Source organism: Lytechinus pictus, chromosome 2, assembly GCF_037042905.1.
Source record: "Lytechinus pictus isolate F3 Inbred chromosome 2, Lp3.0, whole genome shotgun sequence".
Lineage (NCBI taxonomy): Eukaryota > Metazoa > Echinodermata > Echinoidea > Temnopleuroida > Toxopneustidae > Lytechinus > Lytechinus pictus.
Window position 1 is genome coordinate 15,166,149 of NC_087246.1, and position 25,112 is coordinate 15,191,260.

The window sequence follows — 25,112 nt, forward strand, 5'->3', positions numbered from 1 at the left end:
ACATATAAGATGAATTAAGAAATATTACTATACTTTTGGGATAGTCTTTGGAAAGACACATTCAGAAAGATATTACACAGTGGAACAAAAACACCAAATTAAAACAAATACAAAAAATAAAGAAGCTCGTACTATACAAATTGAATTTTTCATTTACCTCTGGTTTGACAGTTATCTCCTGTAAAACCATCTGGACAGGAACAATTGTAGCCAAAACCTTCCAGATATTCAGAGCAAGTACCACCATTGAGACAAGGAGATGACGAACAAGCCAAAACTTTAGACGAAAGATGAAGAAAAGTATGACATTGTAAAGAAATACAGAACGTTTGACTGACCGGAAAATTTAGAATTAGAAGATAGTATATCTAACAAGGGTGAATGCAGGATTGATATTGCTCAATATCAATGCACAATTGATATCGCTTAAAGTTAGGGTGCGATACAGAATATATTTGCGGGTTACTCTAACACGTATTACAATAAAGAAATTCAAGAAACAAGAATTCAAGGATCTTATATGGGAAACGGGGCGCTGATGTGACGTTGAATATTTGTCTATGTACCTCTTGTTTGACAAATGTCTCCTGTAAAGCCGTCTGGACAGGAGCAATTGTAGCCAAAGTCTTCCAGATATTCAGAACAAGTTCCACCATTCAGACAAGGAGATGATGAACAAGCTAGCACTACAGGAAATGATTTGATTAGTAATGAAATATTAGCAGAAAACATATGAGCAAAAATGTACTAAATTGATGAGATAAAAAAGCAAATCCGGAGATTGTCAGTTACGGACTAAATTGCATAAAACAAAGGAGGAAATGTTTTATGCTCGCGTTGGATTTTCAACAGAATGTTATTTTGTGATTAACACAGATAGACATTGCAAAAATGAAACAAAATTTCAATTAAATTATTTGAAATAAAACATTCAATATAATCTATATTCGCGTTGTTATTCCGTTTTCACAAATACCTGCAATGAATCCATCCGGACAGGAACAATATTTTAGCCGAAGCCTTCTAGATATACTGAGCAAGTTCTACATTTTAACATTTTAAGACTTGACAGACACCCAGGCACATTTAAAAAAAGAAAGGTTGATGAAGTTTTCCCACATTAAAAAGAAGAGCTTAACTTCAATATCAGGCAGTTTGGAATGACAAGAGATGTTTGTACAGTAAAATTTAATTTAACATTCAAGAGAAAGTAATTGTCCATCGAATTACAATAGATCGGAAAAAGGTGGTTTTGAGATACAGATGGTTTTGCCGTGTTTTGCCAATGTGTGCTAAGTTTTAGTTAAGTTGGTACAAGAGATGACAACTTTAAAACATGAAATAGTAGAAAGATTGGACACAAGCTGATGAATCGGTGCTGAATATAATTTCTATATACCTTTGGTTTGGCAGATATTGCCAATAAAACTTTCTGGACAGGAACAATTGTATCCGAAGTCTTCCAGAAATTCAGAGCAAGTTCCACCATTTAGACAAGGAGCAGATGAACATGCAAGCACTAAAGAGGAAAGCGTTGGAAACATAAATCAAATACGTTGCACATTTTACTGCTAGCATAGATTAAAAGTGGGTGAAAACTTTGTCCGGTTTGTAATGAACAGACTTTTGGAACTCTATACCAATTGAAATTGTTCATAATGTAGCACAATAGTACTTAGATTTTGCAAGGTGAGGCAGATAGAGTAGGAAATTTAAGCAATTACTGGAAAATAAGAATGTCTAATATCACTGGCGACCAAGAAAAAAGGAGAAAAGAAATAAAGGAAAGGGTGATGGGTGTAATATGATATAATTTTCTGAATATCATGTCAAAATCTATGATTTTTTTTATTACAAGGGTAACATTTCTTGTCTACATCTTTCAAGAAATTTTTGTCTCAGGAGGGACAGAATATCTACTACATTCCTCTTTATATGAATGATAATGCTGAATATACCTCTGTTTTGACACATATCACCATAAAATCCATCTTGACAGGAACAGTTAAAGCCAAAGTCTTCTAAAAATTCTGAGCAAGTTCCACCGTGTCGACAAGGATTGGATGAACATGCAAACACTAAGAGGAAAAGATTAGTTGAAATATCGAAATGGTGACATTGTAAGCATTATGTAGACAGGAGTGCTGAAGAAATGTTAAATGTTTGCAAAAAATGAATTACATAATTCTTAAAGTCACATGGAATGTTTAAAGCTATGAAAAGAATTGCACAAATAAAAATCACACATACGAATATACTATTGAACTTAATGTTTCTTTTATTGTGTTTTTTCTTTAAAAAATGCGACATGACGGAAATAAGGATTGCACACCATGATGAATAAACAATAAACAATTTGGTTATTTCAATGATTCATCTACAGTTTGATGACATGAAGTACCTTTATGTTGACATATGTCTCCTGTAAACCCATCGAGACAAGAACAATTGTAGCCGATTCCATATGGAATTTCTGAGCAGTTTCCACCATTAAGACAAGGCTCTGAAGGACATGCAAATACTGGTTGGGAAAAGGATTTACAATCAGTTGTCAATAAGAAAATATCAGATACAACATGTACAAGGTAACAACGTTTCTGTTCTAGAAAGATATTCCGAAATGAGCAGGTCATTTAACCAATGACATAATTGCTAACGTTATACTTAAATCGCTCAACCAAGGAATAATAAACTGCGTCACAGCAAGTATAGGGACATGAAAAAAAGGCTCTGGTTGTAAATTCCATCAAAGAATCAATTCTCAGTTGGCGGAAAGGTAATGATATACTAATAAAGATATCTTTAATATCTTACATTTATAAAGTAAAAAGTAATCATAAAGTATTATAGGAAATGTCAAAGAATTCAAGGATGTGCATACCTTGCTGAAAAAAGGAGGAGTTTGGCAATTCAAAGATAACTACTTGGTAAAATGGTTAATCAAATTGTGTAGAAAAAACAGAAAAGTGTGAAAGGAACCTATTGTACCTTGCGTTTCACAAAATGTTCCATTAAATCCTTCTGGACATGTGCAATTAAATCCAAAGTCAGATTCAGAACACAGTCCACCATTCAAACAGGGCGAAGAGTCACAGGCAGGAACTGAGTAGAAAATTGAAAAGAAATACATTTCCAGACAAAGACCATTTAATCATTTGGAAAATAATTTTAAAGAGAACATGAGATATAGAGAAAAGGAAGGATCGTCATATTTCTGTAATAATATACAAAATTAATTAATAGAGAGGGTGATTTAGGGATATTAGACAAGACACCCCCCCCCCCCAAAAAAAAAAGTCAACAATCCTAAATCATGTAAAAAAAGTTTATTTCGTAGCGAAGATTTAACAAAATAATCCAAAAGTTATGGTAGAAGTTACAGAGGGATCAATATAGTGGATTTGATTTTGGATCTACACAGAAATGGTTTCAAATTGATGTTAAAAATGGAGTTTAGTTTGAATTGTAACAACAATCTTTTGGGATTGAAGTAAAATCAAAGTGTAGGTTTAGTTTGTGTCTCCGGTTCATGCAAAGATTTTACGAATCAAATTGTAAAATCATGAACAATACAGATAGGATTTGAGAAACTAAATATAATATGCTATTTCAACTTGATTTAATGCCAATACCTTTTGTTTGACAAGATGACCCATTGTAACCTTCAGGACAAATGCAATATACATCAGACCCTGAAGCAGCCTCCAGACAATATCCACCATTTTGACAAGGATTCGGTTCACATGGAGAAACTGGAGGAATATCGACAGAAAGAGTTAATGGAGATGCAGAGAAAGAGAGTTAAAAAGAATAACATCTGTTTTTGCTTTTCGAAGAGAAGTAGGAAAGTAAGTAAGAATATCATAGATTTGGAAATGAAACTAGTAGGCCTACCACATTTCGTTTCTACCAAATAATCCACTGCATATAAAATTTGTTAATTAATCTAGAATCTTTCAAAGAGTGCGAACGTGTGCAATCTATGTATCCATTAAAACAATGAAAGATTTGTTTGGGTTCACTTTCAGCGAAGTAAATAAAAGAGCAAAATACAAAGAAAAAGGTATTCTAGTTTTTGTATCATTACACAAACCAAAGGGAAGTTTAAAAACCTTGAAGATTGATATAGAACTTAATGTGAAATTGTATGACTATTTGAACAGTGTTTATGTATCCTTTTGGAGAGAGCAATGTACCTTGAGATTCACAAAACGTTCCATTGAATCCTTGGGGACATGTGCAATTGAATCCAAATTCAGACTCATAACACAATCCACCATTCAAACATGAAGAAGAATTGCAACCGAGAACTAGGTTAGAAGGGAAGAGAATAAGAAATAGATTCAAATAAAATGCTGTATGTAAACAAAACGGGAATAAATATATAAGAATATTCATAGGAGAACTGGAAACCTGAAGTATAGGCTTGGAAAATGTTTTAAAACGAAAAGAAAAGTAAAATGTTTCATCATAATACTAATTGACCAAAATGGTAACTATACATAATGACAAATAACTTGGTGTAAGTTCTCGAAAAGCAAAACTGGAAACCTAATGTATAGGCTTGGTGGAAAATATTTTAACAAGAAAATAAAAATGAAATATTTGAAAAATTATGAACAAAAATTATCGTGCCTGTTGTGCTTGAAGCTTTTAAATGAGATTTATACCTATTGTTTCACAGAAAGCTCCATTAAATCCTTCCGGACATGTGCAATTAAATCCAAACTCAGTTTCATAGCACAGTCCACCATTAAAACAAGGCGTAGAGTCGCAAGCAGGAACTGAGGTGGAGAAAAGGAAAATAATATACTTTTTCAGTTTTTTCAGTGTTTTTAAAATCACATTCAGAACACCTTTCTATTTAAATAAAACCTTCTGGGGGCGTTTCATCAACATTTTTGTCCGACAAGTTGTCAGATCTGACAACTTTTCTGGATTTTGATTGGCTGAGAAGCACTGTTACTATGGTAACTGTCGGATAAAATGGGACTTGTCGGATACAATGTCTGACAAGTCCTTTCATGAAACGCTCTCCAGGACACTTCATTTTACGAAAGGATATGAAGATATAAGTAACACAAATAGAGCAAGAATCATGAAAAGTGGGAAAGAATATAATACCTTTTGTTTCACAAGATGGCCCATTGTAACCTTCAGGACAGATGCAATATACATCAAACCCTGAAGCAGCCTCAAGACAATATCCACCATTTTGACAAGGATTTGGGTCACAGGGAGACACTAGGAGCCGCAGAGGGCAAAGAAAAAAAATACATATTTCGTAGAAAGAAATAAGAAAGGCTGAGATGCTAAAAGGGGGATTCTTCTACAGAGTGTGACAGTGGCAGAAAAACCTTGATCGTAAAAAATAAATGTTTTTATAAAAAAAGGTGTGCGATTAATTTCTCAAATGCTCGTAAATGCAATTGAGATGTGTAACCCTATTTGATACCACGCAGGGCGTTAACCCTTAAAGTAAGGATAGAGCAAGAACAAAATGGCATTCATATTTTATAGCAATTAACACTTAAAAATCATCAGTTCAACAAAAATAATTTCAATGTACAATGCAAGTTACCTTGAATTTCACAAGACGTTCCATTAAATCCCTCGGGACATGTGCAATTAAATCCAGACTCGGATTCATAGCACTGTCCACCATTGAGACACGGAGATGAACTGCATACAGAAACTAGGACCAAAAAAAGAAATCATAACTCAATTTGTCCTCTTCCAATGAATTATAGCCATATTATATTTTCCCAAATTGTTAGAGGCCTATGCTGGCCTTACACAAGCCACCAATCGTATAGACGATTCCCTTTAGAACAGTGTCGAAGATATATTGAATACAGTTTGGGTAGTAGATCCTCACCAAATACATTAGAATACTCGAGCCCAACTGTAGGCAAAAAAGTACACCATCTGGACAAACTACAGTCAACGAAGAATGGCTATACGTTGAGGCAATTGATACATACTAGATAGTACATACATCTAATATATATTTTTTCATGGAGGAAGAATCATCTTTGAAATATAGATTGTTTGACATAAGAGATGACTTTCTAGAAAGGTGGTTTAAAAAGAGAAGAGGGGATGGGAAAGTAAATGAAAGATTAAGATGTCTAGATAAAATAATAGCATATATAAAAGTCATATAATAAATCCTTAAATGCGATAAAGCCCTTTTCCAAGTACCTGGAACATCCAAGGGATTACCGAAAGAATACACACAAAATGTCCAACTTCAATAGAGATCATAGGTTTAGCTTGCCATTATTCGATAGAATGGTAATTGATGTTTACAGAAATGAAGCACATGTATCAATCCATTGTTAAAAAAAATCAATGGGAATCATAAGCTACGTACATAGACCTAAATGTATATTCAGAAGTCAATAATAGTAGAAATTTCAATACAAAGTTCCATTAAATATTCAAACTAAACCTTAGTACTATGCATAAATTTCAAACCACACTAATTGTGTTAGTGATTAATTAAAGAATTATTCATTTGAATATACAAAATTTGCCTGACTGTTGATCTATGTGATATAATGTATATCCCTTTGGAAATAAAATGCCCAGATTATTAGTACATTGCTCAGAAATAGCCAATTCAAACAATATAAAATAATGTTGGTTTTCAGTAAATGATAGTCACACTCCCGTTCAAAATGCGATGTACCTTTTGTTTCACAAAACGTTCCATTAAATCCTTGGGGACACGTGCAATTAAATCCAAACTCGGATTCATAGCACAGTCCACCATTAAAACAAGATGACGAGTCACAAATAGGAACTGAAAAGGGATAAAGAGGGGGAAAATGGCACTTCAGAAAATAAAACAAACCTAACAAGAAACACAATGAGTACAGAAATACAGAACTACATTCCTATATTAATTCAAAAATTGTTCTACAGGTTTAAGACCTACACTCATATTATGCAATTATATGTATTTTTGCATCAGGACAAATCAGGGAAGATTGAACAACTTTCGAAGTTAACTATTTCTCTGAAAGAGTTGGACAACGTGGTACATTATCATGGTGAATGTAAAAGCAATCTACCTTTCATTTCACAGAGCGTTCCATTAAATCCCTCTAGACATGTGCAATTAAATCCAAAGTCAGATTCATAGCACTGTCCACCATTGAGACACGGAGATGAACTGCATACAGGAACTAGGACCAAGAAAAGAAAATCATTATAACTGAATTTGTCCTCTTCTAATTAATTAAGGCCACATCATATATTCCCAAATTGTTACAGACCTATGCTGGCCTTATACAAACGACCGATATCATGGGTATTGTAAAGATAATTCCCTTTATAATAGTATTGAAGATACACTGAATACAGTTTGGGTAGTAGACCCTTACCAAATACATTAGAATACTCGAGACCAACTGTAGGCAAACCAGTACACCATCTGGACAAACCACAGTCAACGAAGAATGGCTATACTTTGAGGCAATATATAGATACTAGATAGTACATCCTTCTAACAGATTATATTTTCATGAAGATAGAATCATTTTAAAATATAGCTTGTTTGACATACGAGATGACTTTTTAGAAAGGTGGTTTAAAAGAGAAGAGGGAATGGGAAAGTTAATGAAGGATGTCTAGATAAAATAGTATATATATACACGTCATATAATCAATTCTCAAATGTAATAAAGCCCTTTCCAGATACCGGGAACATCCAAGGGAATACCGAATGAATACACACAAAATGTCCAATAACAATAAAGAAAATAGGTTAAATAGTAGACATGGATTACCATTATTCGATAGAATAGTAATTGGTGTTTACAGAAAAGAAGCATATTTATCAACCCATTGGTTAATAAAAATCAAAGGGAATCATAAGTCACGTACATTAGTTCTTTGCATGAATTTAATACCACACTAATTGTGTGAGGGTTTTATTAAAGAATTATTTATTTGAATATACAATATCTGCCTAACTGGCTGTTGATCAGTGTTTTATACATATCCCTTTGGAAAAAAATGTCCGGAATATAGTACATAGCCTAGAAATAGCTGACTTAAATAATGCTAGTTTTTCAGTAAATGATATCCAAACTCCCGACCAAAATGCAATCTACCTTTTGTTTCACAAAACGTTCCATTAAATCCTTGGGGACATGTGCAATTGAATCCAAACTCGGATTCATAGCACAGTCCACCGTAAAAACAAGGTGACGAGTCACAAACAGGAACTGAAAAGGGATAAAAAGGGGGAAATGGCATTTCAGAGAAAATTAAACGAAACTCACAAGAAAGACACCATAAAGAAAGTGAGTACAGATATACCTAAATACATTCATATATCAATTTAAAAATCGTTATACAGATTTAAACCAATATTCATATTATGCAAAGTACACGTTTCTTCAACTGATGCAATATGCATGAGAATGAAACAGGAGATATTGAAAAAAGTTTAGGTGTTGGTTATTTCAGAGTCGGGCAACTGGGTACATGTACATGATGAATGTATGAGCATGAAGCAATCTACATTTTCGTTCACAAAACATTCTATTAAATCCCTCTAGACATGTGCAATTGAATCCAAGCTCAAATTCATCACACAGCCCATCATTGAGACACGGATCAGAGGAGCAAGGCAGAACTGGGCCCCGTCTTACAAAGAGTTACGATTGATCCAATCAATCTTAACTCTATGGAAATCCATTAGTGTCATAATATTTTGTACATAAAATTGTCAAAATGTCCTTTGTAAACAAAGGCGAACACACCAAATTGTCAAGAAAACAATGAATTTGTGTAATTCACGTCATATCGAGAAAACATTTTGAACATTCATGCATTTTAGATGTTGACGTTACTGGCCGTCCATAGTTGTGATTGATCGGATCAACTATTTGAACAGTGTTTATGTATCCTTTTGGAGAGAGCAATGTACCTTGAGATTCACAAAACGTTCCATTGAATCCTTGGGGACATGTGCAATTGAATCCAAATTCAGACTCATAACACAATCCACCATTCAAACATGAAGAAGAATTGCAACCGAGAACTAGGTTAGAAGTGAAGAGAATAAGAAATAGATTCAAATAAAATGCGGTATGTAAACAAAAACGGGAATAAATATATAAGAATATTCATAAGAGAACTGGAAACCTGAAGTATAGGTTTGGAAAATGTTTAAAAACGAAAAGAAAAGTAAAATGTTTCATCATAATACTAATTGACCAAAATGGTAACTATACATAATGACAAATAACTTGGTGTAAGTTCTCGAAAAGCAAAACTGGAAACCTAATGTATAGGCTTGGTGGAAAATATTTTAAAAAGAAAATAAAAATGAAATATTTGAAAAATTATGAGCAAAAATTATCGTGCCTGTTGTGCTTGAAGCTTTTAAATGAGATGTATACCTATTGTTTCACAGAAAGCTCCATTAAATCCTTCCGGACATGTGCAATTAAATCCAAACTCAGTTTCATAACACAGTCCACCATTAAAACAAGGCGTAGAGTCGCAAGCAGGAACTGAGGTGGAGAAAAGGAAAATAATATACTTTTTCAGTTTTTTCAGTGTTTTTAAAATCACATTCAGAACACCTTTCTATTTAAATAAAACCTTCAGGACACTTCATCTTACGGAAGGATATGAAGATATAATTAAAACAAATAGAGCAAGAATCATGAAAAGTGGGAAAGAATATAGTACCTTTTGTTTCACAAGATGGCCCATTGTAACCTTCAGGACAGATGCAATATACATCAAACCCTGAAACAGCCTCAAGACAATATCCACCATTTTGACAAGGATTTGGGTCACAGGGAGACACTAGAAGCAGCAGAGGGCAAAGAAAAAATATTTCGTACAAAGAAATAAGAAAGGCTGAGATGCTAAAAGGGGGATTCTTCTACAGAGTGTGACAGTGGCAGAAAAACCTTGATCGTAAAAATAAACGTTTTTATAAAAAAGGTGTGCGATTAATTTCTCAAATGCTCGTAAATGCAATTGAGATGTGTAACCCTATTTGATACCACGCAGGGCGTTAACCCTTAAAGTAAGGATAGAGCAAGAACAAAATGGCATTCATATTTTATAGCAATTAAAACTTAAAAATCATCAGTTGAACAAAAATAATTTCAATGTACAATGCAAGCTACCTTGAGTTTCACAAATCGTTCCATTAAATCCCTCGGGACATGTGCAATTAAATCCATACTCGGATTCATAACACAGCCCACCATTGAGACACGGAGATGAACTGCATACAGAAACTAGGACCAAAAAAAAGAAATCATAACTCAATTTGTCCTCTTCCAATGAATTATAGCCATATTATATTTTCCCAAATTGTTAGAGGCCTATGCTGGCCTTACACAAGCCACCAATCGTATAGACGATTCCCTTTAGAACAGTGTCGAAGATATACTGAATACAGTTTGGGTAGTAGATCCTCACCAAATACATTAGAATACTCGAGCCCAACTGTAGGCAAAAAAGTACACCATCTGGACAAACTACAGTCAACGAAGAATGGCTATACGTTGAGGCAATTGATACATACTAGATAGTACATACATCTAATATATATTTTTTCATGGAGGAAGAATCATCTTTGAAATATAGATTTTTTGACATAAGAGATGACTTTCTAGAAAGGTGGTTTAAAAAGACAAGAGGGGATGGGAAAGTTAATGAAAGATTAAGATGTCTAGATAAAATAATAGCATATATAAAAGTCATATAATAAATCCTTAAATGCGATAAAGCCCTTTTCCAAGTACCTGGAACATCCAAGGGATTACCGAAAGAATACACACAAAATGTCCAACTTCAATAGAGATCATAGGTTTAGCTTGCCATTATTCGATAGAATGGTAATTGATGTTTACAGAAATGAAGCACATGTATCAATCCATTGTTAAAGAAAAATCAATGGGAATCATAAGCTACGTACATAGACCTAGATGTATATTCAGAAGTCAATAATAGTAGAAATTTCAATACAAAGTTCCATTAAATATTCAAACTAAACCTTAGTACTATGCATAAATTTCAAACCACACTAATTGTGTTAGTGATTAATTAAAGAATTATTCATTTGAATATACAGCCAATATATAGCCAATTCAAACAATATAAAATAATGTTGGTTTTCAGTAAATGATAGTCACACTCCCGTTCAAAATGCGATGTACCTTTTGTTTCACAAAACGTTCCATTAAATCCTTGGGGACACGTGCAATTAAATCCAAACTCGGATTCATAGCACAGTCCACCATTAGAACAAGGTGACGAGTCACAAATAGGAACTGAAAAGGGATAAAGAGGGGGAAAATGGCACTTCAGAAAATAAAACAAACCTAACAAGAAACACAATGAGTACAGAAATTACAGAACTACATTCCTATATTAATTCAAAAATTGTTCTACAGGTTTAAGACCTACAATCATATTATGCAATTATATGTATTTTTGCATCAGGACAAATCAGGGAAGATCGAACAACTTTCGAAGTTAACTATTTCTCTGAAAGAGTTGGACAACGTGGTACATTATCATGGTGAATGTAAAAGCAATCTACCTTTCATTTCACAGAGCGTTCCATTAAATCCCTCTAGACATGTGCAATTAAATCCAAAGTCAGATTCATAGCACTGTCCACCATTGAGACACGGAGATGAACTGCATACAGGAACTAGGACCAAGAAAAGAAAATCATTATAACTGAATTTGTCCTCTTCTAATGAATTAAGGCCACATCATATATTCCCAAATTGTTACAGGCCTATGCTGGCCTTATACAAACGACCGATATCATGGGTATTGTAAAGATAATTCCCTTTATAATAGTATTGAAGATACACTGAATACAGTTTGGGTAGTAGACCCTTACCAAATACATTAGAATACTCGTGACCAACTGTAGGCAAACCAGTACACCATCTGGACAAACCACAGTCAACGAAGAATGGCTATACTTTGAGGCAATAGATATATACTAGATAGTACATCCATCTAATAGATTATATTTTCGTGAAGAAAGAATCATTTAAAAATATAGATTGTTTGACATACGAGATGACTTTCTAGAAAGGTGGTTTAAGAAGAGAAGAGGGGATGGGAAAGTTAATGAAGGATGTCTAGATAAAATAGTATATATATATACACGTCATATTATCAATTCTCAAATGTAATAAAGCCCTTTCCAGATACCCGGAACATCCAAGGGAATACCGAATGAATACACACAAAATGTCCAATTACAATAAAGAAAATAGGTTAAATAGTAGACATGGATTACCATTATTCGATAGAATAATAATTGGTGTTTACAGAAAAGAAGCATATTTATCAACCCATTGGTTAATAAAAATCAAAGGGAATCATAAGTCACGTACATTAGTTCTTTGCATGAATTTAATACCACACTAATTGTGTGAGGGTTTTATTAAAGAATTATTTATTTGAATATACAATATCTGCCTAACTGGCTGTTGATCAGTGTTTTATACATATCCCTTTGGAAAAAAATGTCCGGAATATAGTACATAGCCTAGAAATAGCTGATTTAATAATGCTAGTTTTTCAGTAAATGATATCCTAACTCCCGACCAAAATGCAATCTACCTTTTGTTTCACAAAACGTTCCATTAAATCCTTGGGGACATGTGCAATTGAATCCAAACTCGGATTCATAGCACAGTCCACCGTTAAAACAAGGTGACGAGTCACAAACAGGAACTGAAAAGGGATAAAAAGGGGGAAATGGCATTTCAGAGAAAATTAAACGAAACTTACAAGAAAGACACCATAAAGAAAGTGAGTACAGATATACCTAAATACATTCATATATCAATTTAAAAATCGTTATACAGATTTAAACCTATATTCATATTATGCAAAGTACACGTTTCTTCAACTGATGCAATATGCATGAGAATGAAACAGGAGATATTGAAAAAAGTTTAGGTGTTGGTTATTTCAGAGTCGGGCAACTGGGTACATGTACATGATGAATGTATGAGCATGAAGCAATCTACATTTTCGTTCACAAAACATTCTATTAAATCCCTCTAGACATGTGCAATTGAATCCAAGCTCAAATTCATCACACAGCCCATCATTGAGACACGGATCAGAGGAGCAAGGCAGAACTGGGCCCCGTCTTACAAAGAGTTACGATTGATCCAATCAATCTTAACTCTATGGAAACCCATTAGTGTCATAATATTTTGTACATAAAATTGTCAAAATGTCCTTTGTAAACAAAGGCGAACACACCAAATTGTCAAGAAAACAATGAATTTGTGTAATTCACGTCATATCGAGAAAAACATTTTGAACATTCATGCATTTTAGATGTTGACGTTACTGGCCGTCCATAGTTGTGATTGATCGGATCAACTATTTGAACAGTGTTTATATATCCTTTTGGAGAGAGCAATGTACCTTGAGTTTCACAAAACGTTCCATTGAATCCTTGGGGACATGTGCAATTGAATCCAAATTCAGACTCATAACACAATCCACCATTCAAACATGAAGAAGAATTGCAACCGAGAACTAGGTTAGAAGTGAAGAGAATAAGAAATAGATTCAAATACAATGCGGTATGTAAACAAAAACGGGAATAAATATATAAGAATATTCATAGGAGAACTGGAAACCTGAAGTATAGGTTTGGAAAATGTTTAAAAACGAAAAGAAAAGTAAAATGTTTCATCATAATACTAATTGACCAAAATGGTAACTATACATAATGACGAATAACTTGGTGTAAGTTCTCGAAAAGCAAAACTGGAAACCTAATGTATAGGCTTGGTGGAAAATATTTTAAAAAGAAAATAAAAATGAAATATTTGAAAAATTATGAACAAAAATTATCGTGCCTGTTGTGCTTGAAGCTTTTAAATGAGATTTATACCTATTGTTTCACAGAAAGCTCCATTAAATCCTTCCGGACATGTGCAATTAAATCCAAACTCAGTTTCATAGCACAGTCCACCATTAAAACAAGGCGTAGAGTCGCAAGCAGGAACTGAGGTGGAGAAAAGGAAAATAATATACTTTTTCAGTTTTTTCAGTGTTTTTAAAATCACATTCAGAACACCTTTCTATTTAAATAAAACCTTCAGGACACTTCATCTTACGAAAGGATATGAAGATATAATTAACACAAATAGAGCAAGAATCATGAAAAGTGGGAAAGAATATAGTACCTTTTGTTTCACAAGATGGCCCATTGTAACCTTCAGGACAGATGCAATATACATCAAACCCTGAAACAGCCTCAAGACAATATCCACCATTTTGACAAGGATTTGGGTCACAGGGAGACACTAGAAGCAGCAGAGGGCAAAGAAAAAATATTTCGTACAAAGAAATAAGAAAGGCTGAGATGCTAAAAGGGGGATTCTTCTACAGAGTGTGACAGTGGCAGAAAAACCTTGATCGTAAAAATAAACGTTTTTATAAAAAAGGTGTGCGATTAATTTCTCAAATGCTCGTAAATGCAACTGAGATGTGTAACCCTATTTGATACCACGCAGGGCGTTAACCCTTAAAGTAAGGATAGAGCAAGAACAAAATGGCATTCATATTTTATAGCAATTAAAACTTAAAAATCATCAGTTCAACAAAAATAATTTCAATGTACAATGCAAGTTACCTTGAGTTTCACAAATCGTTCCATTAAATCCCTCGGGACATGTGCAATTAAATCCATACTCGGATTCATAACACAGCCCACCATTGAGACACGGAGATGAACTGCATACAGAAACTAGGACCAAGAAAGAAATCATTATAACTGAATTTGTCCTCTTCCAATGTGCCAGCTGGATCTGAGGACATAACTGAATCTGACCAAAGGTTTATATCAGACATCTCCAGCATTTTTCACTAGGTTTTTATCATGAAAAGTGGGTTTACATTTCATTTTTCATTTAATACTTATTTCTCCAAACTTTTCCCGAGCTTGACAATGATTAACAACATGAAAATCAAGCCTAAGCCATTTCATGTAAATCACAGCTCAGTATAGCAAATATCGTCACAATGGCCTCGGTGTGTGGGGGAGTGGGGTGGGGCGCAATGCACCCTTCGAAGTGTTTTGGGCAAGGAAACAAGTTAAATAAGGTAAAAGATATCTTCAACTCAATTTTACTAGCTACATACCACGTGTTCTTCATGATTAAGGTCTACTTTTATTCGTATAACTATTTCAAAGTTCTGCGCAAATCATTTTTCACTAACTTTTCAAAAGTAAGTGGTGCTCACTCAAGCGGAAATATTTTTTGACAGTTTTATCGTCATTTGCTTAAATGGATCTGTACCAATGTTAACATGTGGAAAAATCTTCAGGATATTACAAATGTATAACTTTACAGGATTTTTTCAAAGTGTAAACTTTTTTTGATACGCACTGTAGAAAGTACATACATCTAATATATATATTTTCATGGAGGAAGAATCATCTTTGAAATATAGATTGTTTGACATAAGAGATGACTTTCTAGAAAGGTGGTTTAAAACGAGAAGACGGGATGGGAAAGTTAATGAAAGATTAATATGTCTAGATAAAATAGTAGCATATATAAAAGTCATATAATAATCCTTAAATGCGATAAAGCCCGTTTCCAAGTACCGGGAACATCCGAGGGATTACCGAAAGAATACACACAAAATGTCCAACTTCAATAGAGATTATAGGTTTGGGCTGCCATTATTCGATAGAATGGTAATTGATGTTTACAGAAAAGTTTTCAGTAAATGATATTCACACTCCCGTTCAAAATGCGATGTACCTTTTGTTTCACAAAACGTTCCATTAAATCCTTGGGGACACGTGCAATTAAATCCAAACTCGGATTCATAGCACAGTCCACCATTAGAACAAGGTGACGAGTCGCAAACAGGAACTGAAAAGGGATAAAGAGGGGGAAATGGCACTTCAGAAAATAAAACAAACCTATCAAGAAACACAATGAGTACAGAAATGCAGAACTACATTCATATATTAATTCAAATATTGTTCTACAGGTTTAAGACCTACGATCAAATTATGCAATTATATTTATTTTTGCATCAGGACAAATCAGGGAAGATCGAACAACTTTCGAAGTTAACTATTTCTCTGAAAGAGTTGGACAACTAGACACATTATCATGGTGAATGTAAAAGCAAGCTACCTTTCATTTCACAGAGCGTTCCATTAAATCCCTCTAGACATGTGCAATTAAATCCAAAGTCAGATTCATAGCATTGTCCACCATTGAGACACGGAGATGAACTGCATACAGGAACTAGGACCAAGAAAAGAAAATCATTATAACTGAATTTGTTCTCTTCCAATTAATTAAAGCCACATCATATATTCCCAAATTGTTACAGGCCTATGCTGGCCTTATACAAGCGACCGATATTGTAAAGATAATTCCCTTTATAATAGTATTGAATATACACTGAATACAGTTTGGGTAGTAGACCCTTACCAAATACATTCGAATACTCGAGACCAACTGTTGGCAAACCAGTACACCATCTGGACAAACCACAGTCAACGAATAATGGCTATACTTTGAGGCAATAGATATATACTAGATAGTACATCCATCTAATAGATTATATTTTCGTGAAGAAAGAATCATTTAAAAATATAGCTTGTTTGACATACGAGATGACTTTCTAGAAAGGTGGTTTAAAAAGAGAAAAGGGGATGGGAAAGTTAATGAAAGATTAAGATGTCTCGATAACATAATAGCATATAAAATCATATAATCAATGCTCAAATGTAATAAAGTTCTTTTCCAAATACCGGGAACATCCAAGGGAATACCAAAGGAATACACACAAAATGTCCAATTACAATAGAGATAACAGGTTTAATAGTAGACATGGGTTACCATCATTCGATAGAATAGTAACTGGTGTTTACAGAAAAGAATTAATCAACCCATTGGTTAATAAAAATCATAGGGAATCATAAATTACATACATTAGTTTTTTACATGAATTTACTACCACACTAAGGGTTTTATTAAAGTATTATTCATTTGAATATACAGTATCTAGTGCCTAACTGGCTGTTGGTTTGTGTTTTATACAGATCCCTTTGGAAAAAATGCCCCGAATACAGTACATAGCCTAGAAATGGCTGACTTAAACAATACGAAATAATGCTAGTTTTTCAGTAAATGATATCCACACTCCCGACCAAAATGCAATCTACCTTTTGTTTCACAGAACGTTCCATTAAATCCTTGGGGACACGTGCAATTAAATCCAAACTCGGATTCATAGCACAGCCCACCGTTAGAACAAGGTGACGAGTCACAAACAGGAACTGAAAAGGGATAAAGAGGGGGAAATGGCACTTCAGAGAAAATTAAACGAAACTCACAAGAAAGACACCATAAAGAAAGTGAGTACAGATATACCTAAATACATTCATATATCAATTTAAAAATCGTTATACAGATTTAAACCTATATTCATATTATGCAAAGTACACGATTCTTCAACTGATGCAATATGCATGAGAATGAAACAGGAGATATTGAAAAAAAGTTTAGGTGTTGGTTATTTCAGAGTCGGGCAACTGGGTACATGAACATGATGAATGTATAAGCATGAAGCAATCTACATTTTCTTTCACAAAACATTCCATTAAATACCTCTAGAGATGTGCAATTGAATCCAAGCTCAGATTCATAACACAGCCCATAATTGAGACACGGATCAGAGGAGCAAGGAAGAAATGGGCCCCGTCTTACAAAGAGTTACGATTGATCCAATCAATCGTTACTCTATGGAAATCCATTAGTGTCATAATATTTTGTACATAAAATTGTCAAAATGTCCTTTGTAAACAAAGGCGAACACACCAAATTGCCAAGAAAACAATGAATTTGTGTATCTCACGTCATATCGAGAAAACATTTTGAACATTCATGCATTTTAGATGTCGACGTTACTGGCCGTCCATCGCAACTCTTTGTAAGACGGGCCCCCTGAAGTGAAAGAAGGATCACACGGGTTATTAAACATTGATCATCAGAAAGCACAATAGAGGCCGATACACACTAATGTCTACGGAACTGTGAACATTACAACATCAAGGTAAATATCTAAATCACTTAAGATACAAATGCATTATACAAGAATGGGCCGAGTCTGAGATAATTCGACCTGTGACCCAACTAAGACATTTGCCTCTGTATCAGTGGATAATACGCAACAGAGGATATGACGTCATAATGGTATGATTTGGTTTTTGATAGGATAGCTTGTTAATCTCTATGAAGTTGAAATTGACTTATTTCATGGACCATCGTTAGGGATTGATTTGAATCAATTTGGCATGTTGTGGCTTTGAAGGATACCTTTTTTTTTGGGGGGGGGGGGGGGTGCTCAAGATTCACCATTCAGACTTACTGTTTTCACAGTGTTGCCCTGTGACGTTTTCAGGGCACTGACAGAAGTAGGTATTGCTGCTTCCTTGAAGCTGGAAACACTCTCCACCATTTAGACAAGGGTTAGGATCACATAGGTTCACTACGGAAAATAGACATTTTACAAAAACATCGGCAAAGGGATTTATAATACATCCACATATGGTATGACACAATAATTGTTTAGGCAATTAGAGGGGAAAGAAGTGAAGCCATGGTAAAAGCTGACAGCCAATTAAGTTTTATTTACTTTCACGTCCTCTACTATGTTCAAATATCAGTATACATGCAGAATCAAAACAATGTTAAAAGATTGCCCTTAGCATTGCCCTTAGCATATAAGAAAATATTCATATCAGCTAAAATTCGTTTCATGCATATTAAATTGAAATTAAATGAAAGTAAAACAGTTATTGATTATTAATTCTAAATCACAAAGTCATTTAATTAAGGACCGCACTACAAAGATTGGGGATTCCTTGATTAAAGCTTTGAAATTAAATCTCGGTGTTGTATTTGATAAAACATGTCCATGGATGCACATGTAAAGAAAATATGTCTATCAGTATACTATAATATTCATAATGTTAACAGCATTAAGGAAGTCCTTGACCATAGGTCTGCTGCTCTGCTTATACACTCATTAGACATCGTGATTAGATGTTGGAAACGCTCTTCTTTTTAATATAACCTCATGCAATTGTCAATAAACTTCAAAATGCTAGAATAGAGCTGTCAGGGTTTTAACTGGTACGCCAAAATATATATACATTTCACCAATTCTCTAAAAGTTACATTGGTAATCAATCCGGAAGCGAATAGAATTTAAAATACTTTTCACTTGGAAAAATGGTATGGCACCAAAATATCTACAAGACCTTGTAATGCCTTATACACCAGCTCGTAGCCTAAGACCATCACATCAGCAACTTCTTAATTATAAGACACGTGTAGCATATGGTGCGCGAGCTTTCTCTGCCTCAGCACTTTCTCTCTTGAATAATTTGCCGTTGAATTTAAGCATTATATCATCACTGGAGACCTTCAAATCTAAACTGAATTCTTATCTGTCTTAACAGTAATAGTTATTGGCACTTTGACACTCATCCGAACTCTCTCATTATTTCTATTCTTGTGCGCCTCGGAATACAATATTTCTAGATAGATGGCGCTATATAAATGCCTATTATTATTTTATTAGAAATATGCAAAATGATTATCTTACTATGAAAGCGTGAAAGAAATAAAAAGATGGAACCTTCAGAAGGATAAGATATCTAACAGTTGAAGAATATTACTAAAGATAAATTTACAAAAAAGACAATGCAACCACATATGTCGATTTTCCCACATATCAGTTAAGACTAATGTACAGATTGGCAATTGTATTGACTGCAAACTGACCGAAATACTCCCCAAAAGAAATACCACCTACAACCTTGAATTTAAACACGATGACTAAGTACTTAAATATCCGATTATTCACTGTCTCCTTAAAGGGATATGATATATTGGGAGAAACACAAGGCAAGTTTCGAATATGTAGAGAAAAATATATAGTTGCTGTTGAAGAGTTTACAGATCGAGTTAAGTATAACTGTGTGTAAATAAACTACTGACCAACCCACCGATACGGCTAAAAAGACAAGGATGTTATATAAAAGTTATGATACTATTTCCAATTCATATACCTCTACTTTCACATTTTTCTCCAGTAAATCCATTTACACAAGAACAAGTGTACTGAGAGCCGTTCACAGAATCAGAGCAAACCCCTCCATTTAGACATGGTGATGATGAACATGCTGTAACTAAAAAGAATTGTGTTATAAATTGATTAAATTATTAGAAAAATAGACTAGAATTGTGAAATGAATACAAAGTCTTATCATAAAAAATACAGCATTACCAACTACACACTAGGAATGATCCGGAGACAGTGATTGAAGGTGGGCAAGACAAAATTAAAAATATGTATTTTGAACGGCAGCCGTTGACTTTACCCATCTGTCTTTGAAGTTTGGTATCACTTATGTATGGTTTGTGGTTATGAGGAATTTGACAATTACTTCTACAAATGATCCTCGGAAAATAAAGTACACGGTTTATCAGACTTACTGTTTTCACAGTGTTGTCCCGTAAAGTTTGTTGGGCATCGGCAAAAGTAGGTGTTGCTGTTTCCTTGAAGTTCAAAACATTCACCACCATTTAGACAAGGACTTGGACTACATAGACTCACTACGAGAAGGAAAAACCACATCGATAAATAGCATGATTTTCTTATTATCTCTCTGTATACTCATAAACATAATCATAAAAGAAAAGAAAGAAGGATATCTCAAAATAATATGATTGACAAATTATGTCACGAGCTCAACCAACTAATCATGGTCTTAGTTATTCACATGGATGACACAATGCAAACTAAAGAAAGGAATTTAAAAAATGACATAATGTCGACATACGATAGAAGATGAATTTCTAAGACGAGTGTGTTTTGATAATTTACTAAAGAGCCATTGGAGTCACAACAATGAAATGACAAAAACACCAAAAATGAATTCAGAAGAGAACAGCAACGAATGCCAATAGAAAGCTATTACAATATTATTTCCAAGGGTTCATCAGATATGTATACGATCATCTAACCCACGAATTCATATTCCAATAAAATAAAAAAAAACGAGGTAGAAGTGAAAGGAAATATTATTCTGACATGAATATTATTAAAGAATTATTTGAAGATGTCACTATGACTTTGGATACGGAGTATTAATCATGTAAAATATTACAAAGAAACAATAACACCACCGAATGCCTAGAAACACCAAATAATGTCGTGATGGATCTCATAAATGAAAGTTAAACAATACTAATGAATGACATATATTTTTTTCATAATCAATACCTCTACTTTCACAATTTTCTCCTGTAAATCCATTTACACATGAACATGTGTATTGAGATCCGTTCGTGGATTCTGAGCAAATTCCTCCGTTCAGACACGGTGTTGATAAACATGATGTCACTAAAATTAAAATGGTATATTAAGAGTTACGACAGAGAAACTTAAAATCTTGAATGGAAAAATTATTTTGGAAAAGATTCTTTTCTTAAGCAGAGAAATCTAAAGAACTTTGTAACTTTCGGTCATCTCTGATACTATACGTTTAGTAATATTTGAATAACTCCTCACAATTAGATCACGTACAAAATATTACATTATCGTTGCTACAGACACGAATTGCACTTTTTGACAGACATTCTCATCACCTAAATGAGACGATGAGACAACAGGTTCAGTGTATAACAATATTTCTTGTTTCCAAACCAAATCCACCATTCAGACTTACTGTTTTCACAGTGTTGTCCTGTGAAATTTTCAGGGCACTGACAGAAGTATGTATTGCTGTTTCCTTGTTGCTGGAAGCACTCTCCTCCGTTGAGACAAGGGCTGGAATCACATAGATTTACTACGAAAATGTAAAATATCGGAAGGAGTCAACAACAACAACAACAACACAAAAGGTAATCTGATGACGATGACAATATAGAATGAAGGATGAACACGAGTTAGGAAGTCAACTAGGCAGCCAATTCCAATAATATAACACATCCGAAGAAGAAACCAAAACGAAAAAGAAAACAATTATAGGAACTTCTGATGACAATGTTAGTTGATGATCTTTAACAACAAAAAAAGAATATTTAATGTTCCAGTTTATCCTTTGAAGTAAAATTGTACACAGGTTACAGAAGGATAACTATTTCATAATGCAAAATGTGAAAATGAAAGAAAAAAGTAGAATTAAGGATAGATGTCCGAGGATATGATGCTTTGTTAGGCCACTTTCCACTGGCCGAGATTACAATATCAAATGATGTAACATTTGCCACAACGTGACAAAAGCTATTAACAGAACAAAACAAACAGATGTTCAAAACCATTCCTACAAAATGGCATTAGTCTATAGTAAAGGAAATGAATATGATTTTATCCCATTTTCCTGTACAGGTGTAATGTGATTTATGGATTTATACCACAAAGTGGATTTATTTGGTCTCAAATTAATAAAAAAACAAATGCCTCTGATGATATAAGAAAGATAGTCGAATCAAGTATGACCAAACAGAATCCAGATGAACCATCAAACGTATGGGAAATGACAGAAAATATTAAGATGAGAAAGTTTGTGTCGTATAGTTTACCATGGATGTTTAAAGGTAGATAAATTAATTCCGGAAAAAATAGTGAAATAAGACAAAAGAGTACATGAGTATGAGAATGAAATACGATTTATTCAAGATTTCGAACAGGTATCAGTAACCAGACAAGAAAACCAAAGGAGAAAAAACAGATACCTGAAAATAAATGACTAGAAACACGTAATGATGAAGGATAGTAATCCAATGTCAAAATTAAAATGGTTATTGATACTCTTTCAGTTGCAATACCTTTGCTTTCACAGTTTTCTCCTGTAAATCCATTTACACAAGAACATGTGTACTGAGAACCGTTAGTAGATTCAGAGCACATTCCTCCATTCAGACAGGGTGATAATGAACATGATGACACTAGAAGATAATGTCAGTATCATATTAAAAAAGAATGTGAAAAGACAGTAATTCAGAATAAAATTGCATAAAAATTACACCCATATTCTACTGATACTATTAGTAGTACTAGATCAAGTCAATTCATCGCATAGTACTTTTAGAAAGTAAACACAAAACTCGGAGTGAAATTTTGAAATAGTTCAGAGAGAGAATTTGAAGACGTCCACATTATTAAATGGGAACATTGAATTACCATACACCTCCCAAACTGAAGGATGTACAATAAAACACAAAGGGAAATATTTCTCTTCGTTGGAACTGTCCAATACAATTCATAATGGTCATTTTGCTGATATGAAAATTTTTGATAAATAATTAGTTTGATCCGATTAATTACTTAATATCTGAAAGTTGACATGCACTTTGATTTAATTTTACAAACCAGAGGTACTCGGGTAAATAATCCACACTTCAGACTTACTGTTTTCACAGTGTTGTCCTGTAAAGTTTGTAGGGCATCGACAAAGGTAGCTGTTGCTGTTTCCTTGAAGTTCAAAACATTCACCACCATTAAGACAAGGACTTGGACTACATTGACTCACTACGGGAAGGAAAAACCCAAAACAAATCAGCAACGATAATGAGAAATAAAGATAATGCTTTGATCGTAGTAAAATGGACACCAAATTAGGATACCATATCGTTTGATGACACAACTTCTACAAGACAGAAACCAAATAAACAAACACCAAGAAATTCAGATTTCTGTTTGCGTAAAATCATAAATGAGGAAGTCTTAAAGGAAAACAAGGGTACATCTTATAAGAATATGACAGACGGATTGGATCACAAAATTAACCAATATAATTTGCGTTTCATAAATTTACTTAGACAGAATGAAAAAATCAATGAAAAACTAAAACAAATAGAGATGGAGATAATGACTGGTATTAAAAGAAAAAAATAGAAAAGGGGTATTTTGTTAATTAAGGAGACAGCCATTGAAGGTACACTAAAATAATTAGCAGGATCAAGAAAGATGGACCAAAAAGAAACAGATATGAATTCAAATGAATAAAAACCACACAATTTCTAACAAATTTATTATCCGATCCACTAAACTATCTTCAGTAACATCATAAATGACAGTCATAATTGTAGAAGTGAAAACATGACAGGTGATATTCTAAACATGATCATAATATCTATCAATATCTATATATGTCACATTAATAATCTAAAATAAATGGCCGTACAGAAGACCACCAACGTCCATGAATTAATGTCTGTTAATACCAAATGATAAGATGATGATAACCGAACACCGGATACATCGGAAATACTACATTGATACATTATTTTACATGTGTAATACCTCTACTTTCACAATTTTCACCGGTAAATCCATTTACACAAGAGCATGTGTATTGAGAACCATTTGTTGAATCCGAGCACATACCTCCATTGAGACACGGTGATGATGAACATGTTGTCACTAGAATAAATGGGGGTATTACACAGTTAGAGAAGAAATTTGAAGCTCAGAGAGAAAAGTAAAAAAAAACCTACAGCTTTTTATCAGTCATCTTGATTCTTTAAGCAGCAGTTGATTAACTCTGCATTATTACAATAAACTAGTAATATTTATATATTCTGCATATTATATATATATTTATTATTTTTTTTGGGGGGTTGACAAATGTTGACAAATGAAAACTGGAACATTTAGCAAAAATGGTATATTCATGGCCAAAATGGATGCACAATTACTACCCGAACTGCTCCTTATTATCTTTACAAGAATAAATCAACCAGCATCATTGTAGAAAATAAATTCTTTCTCCACCTTTCACACTTACTGTTTTCACAGTGTTGGCCTGTGTAGTTTTCAGGGCACTGACAGAAGTATGTATTGCCACTTTCTTGAAGCTGGAAGCATTCTCCTCCGTTGAGGCAAGGGTTTGGCTCACATAAACTCACTTAGGGAAAGTACACACAAATAATTCGATAAGTACAAAAAACCACAGAATAAAAAAATACAAAAAAATGAAGAGTATGAGAAAAAATAGACCAGAAAGCAATTGAATGCACACAGAA

At 33.8% G+C, this 25,112-nt stretch overlaps 1 protein-coding gene across 1 annotated transcript in view; it reads right to left on the minus strand.

Moving 5' to 3' along the window:
* LOC129284251 (uncharacterized) overlaps positions 1-25,112 on the minus strand; it is a 125,782-nt gene that overhangs the window by 38,170 nt on the left and 62,500 nt on the right. The window contains exons 64-100 of the mRNA XM_064110650.1: positions 24,875-24,994; positions 24,391-24,510; positions 23,497-23,616; positions 22,914-23,033; positions 21,812-21,931; positions 21,367-21,486; positions 20,577-20,696; positions 20,150-20,269; positions 18,442-18,561; positions 17,237-17,350; positions 16,197-16,310; positions 15,813-15,926; positions 14,675-14,788; positions 14,226-14,345; positions 13,931-14,044; positions 13,456-13,569; positions 12,634-12,747; positions 11,588-11,701; positions 11,202-11,315; positions 10,164-10,277; positions 9,715-9,834; positions 9,420-9,533; positions 8,945-9,058; positions 8,124-8,237; positions 7,080-7,193; positions 6,695-6,808; positions 5,582-5,695; positions 5,125-5,244; positions 4,671-4,784; positions 4,197-4,310; positions 3,633-3,752; positions 2,989-3,102; positions 2,402-2,521; positions 1,959-2,078; positions 1,400-1,519; positions 567-686; positions 158-277 (exon numbers count right to left, since the gene is read on the minus strand). Coding sequence (XP_063966720.1) covers positions 158-277; positions 567-686; positions 1,400-1,519; positions 1,959-2,078; positions 2,402-2,521; positions 2,989-3,102; positions 3,633-3,752; positions 4,197-4,310; positions 4,671-4,784; positions 5,125-5,244; positions 5,582-5,695; positions 6,695-6,808; positions 7,080-7,193; positions 8,124-8,237; positions 8,945-9,058; positions 9,420-9,533; positions 9,715-9,834; positions 10,164-10,277; positions 11,202-11,315; positions 11,588-11,701; positions 12,634-12,747; positions 13,456-13,569; positions 13,931-14,044; positions 14,226-14,345; positions 14,675-14,788; positions 15,813-15,926; positions 16,197-16,310; positions 17,237-17,350; positions 18,442-18,561; positions 20,150-20,269; positions 20,577-20,696; positions 21,367-21,486; positions 21,812-21,931; positions 22,914-23,033; positions 23,497-23,616; positions 24,391-24,510; positions 24,875-24,994 — 4,326 coding nt within the window. The remainder of the gene's footprint in view (positions 1-157; positions 278-566; positions 687-1,399; positions 1,520-1,958; positions 2,079-2,401; positions 2,522-2,988; positions 3,103-3,632; positions 3,753-4,196; positions 4,311-4,670; positions 4,785-5,124; positions 5,245-5,581; positions 5,696-6,694; positions 6,809-7,079; positions 7,194-8,123; positions 8,238-8,944; positions 9,059-9,419; positions 9,534-9,714; positions 9,835-10,163; positions 10,278-11,201; positions 11,316-11,587; positions 11,702-12,633; positions 12,748-13,455; positions 13,570-13,930; positions 14,045-14,225; positions 14,346-14,674; positions 14,789-15,812; positions 15,927-16,196; positions 16,311-17,236; positions 17,351-18,441; positions 18,562-20,149; positions 20,270-20,576; positions 20,697-21,366; positions 21,487-21,811; positions 21,932-22,913; positions 23,034-23,496; positions 23,617-24,390; positions 24,511-24,874; positions 24,995-25,112) is intronic.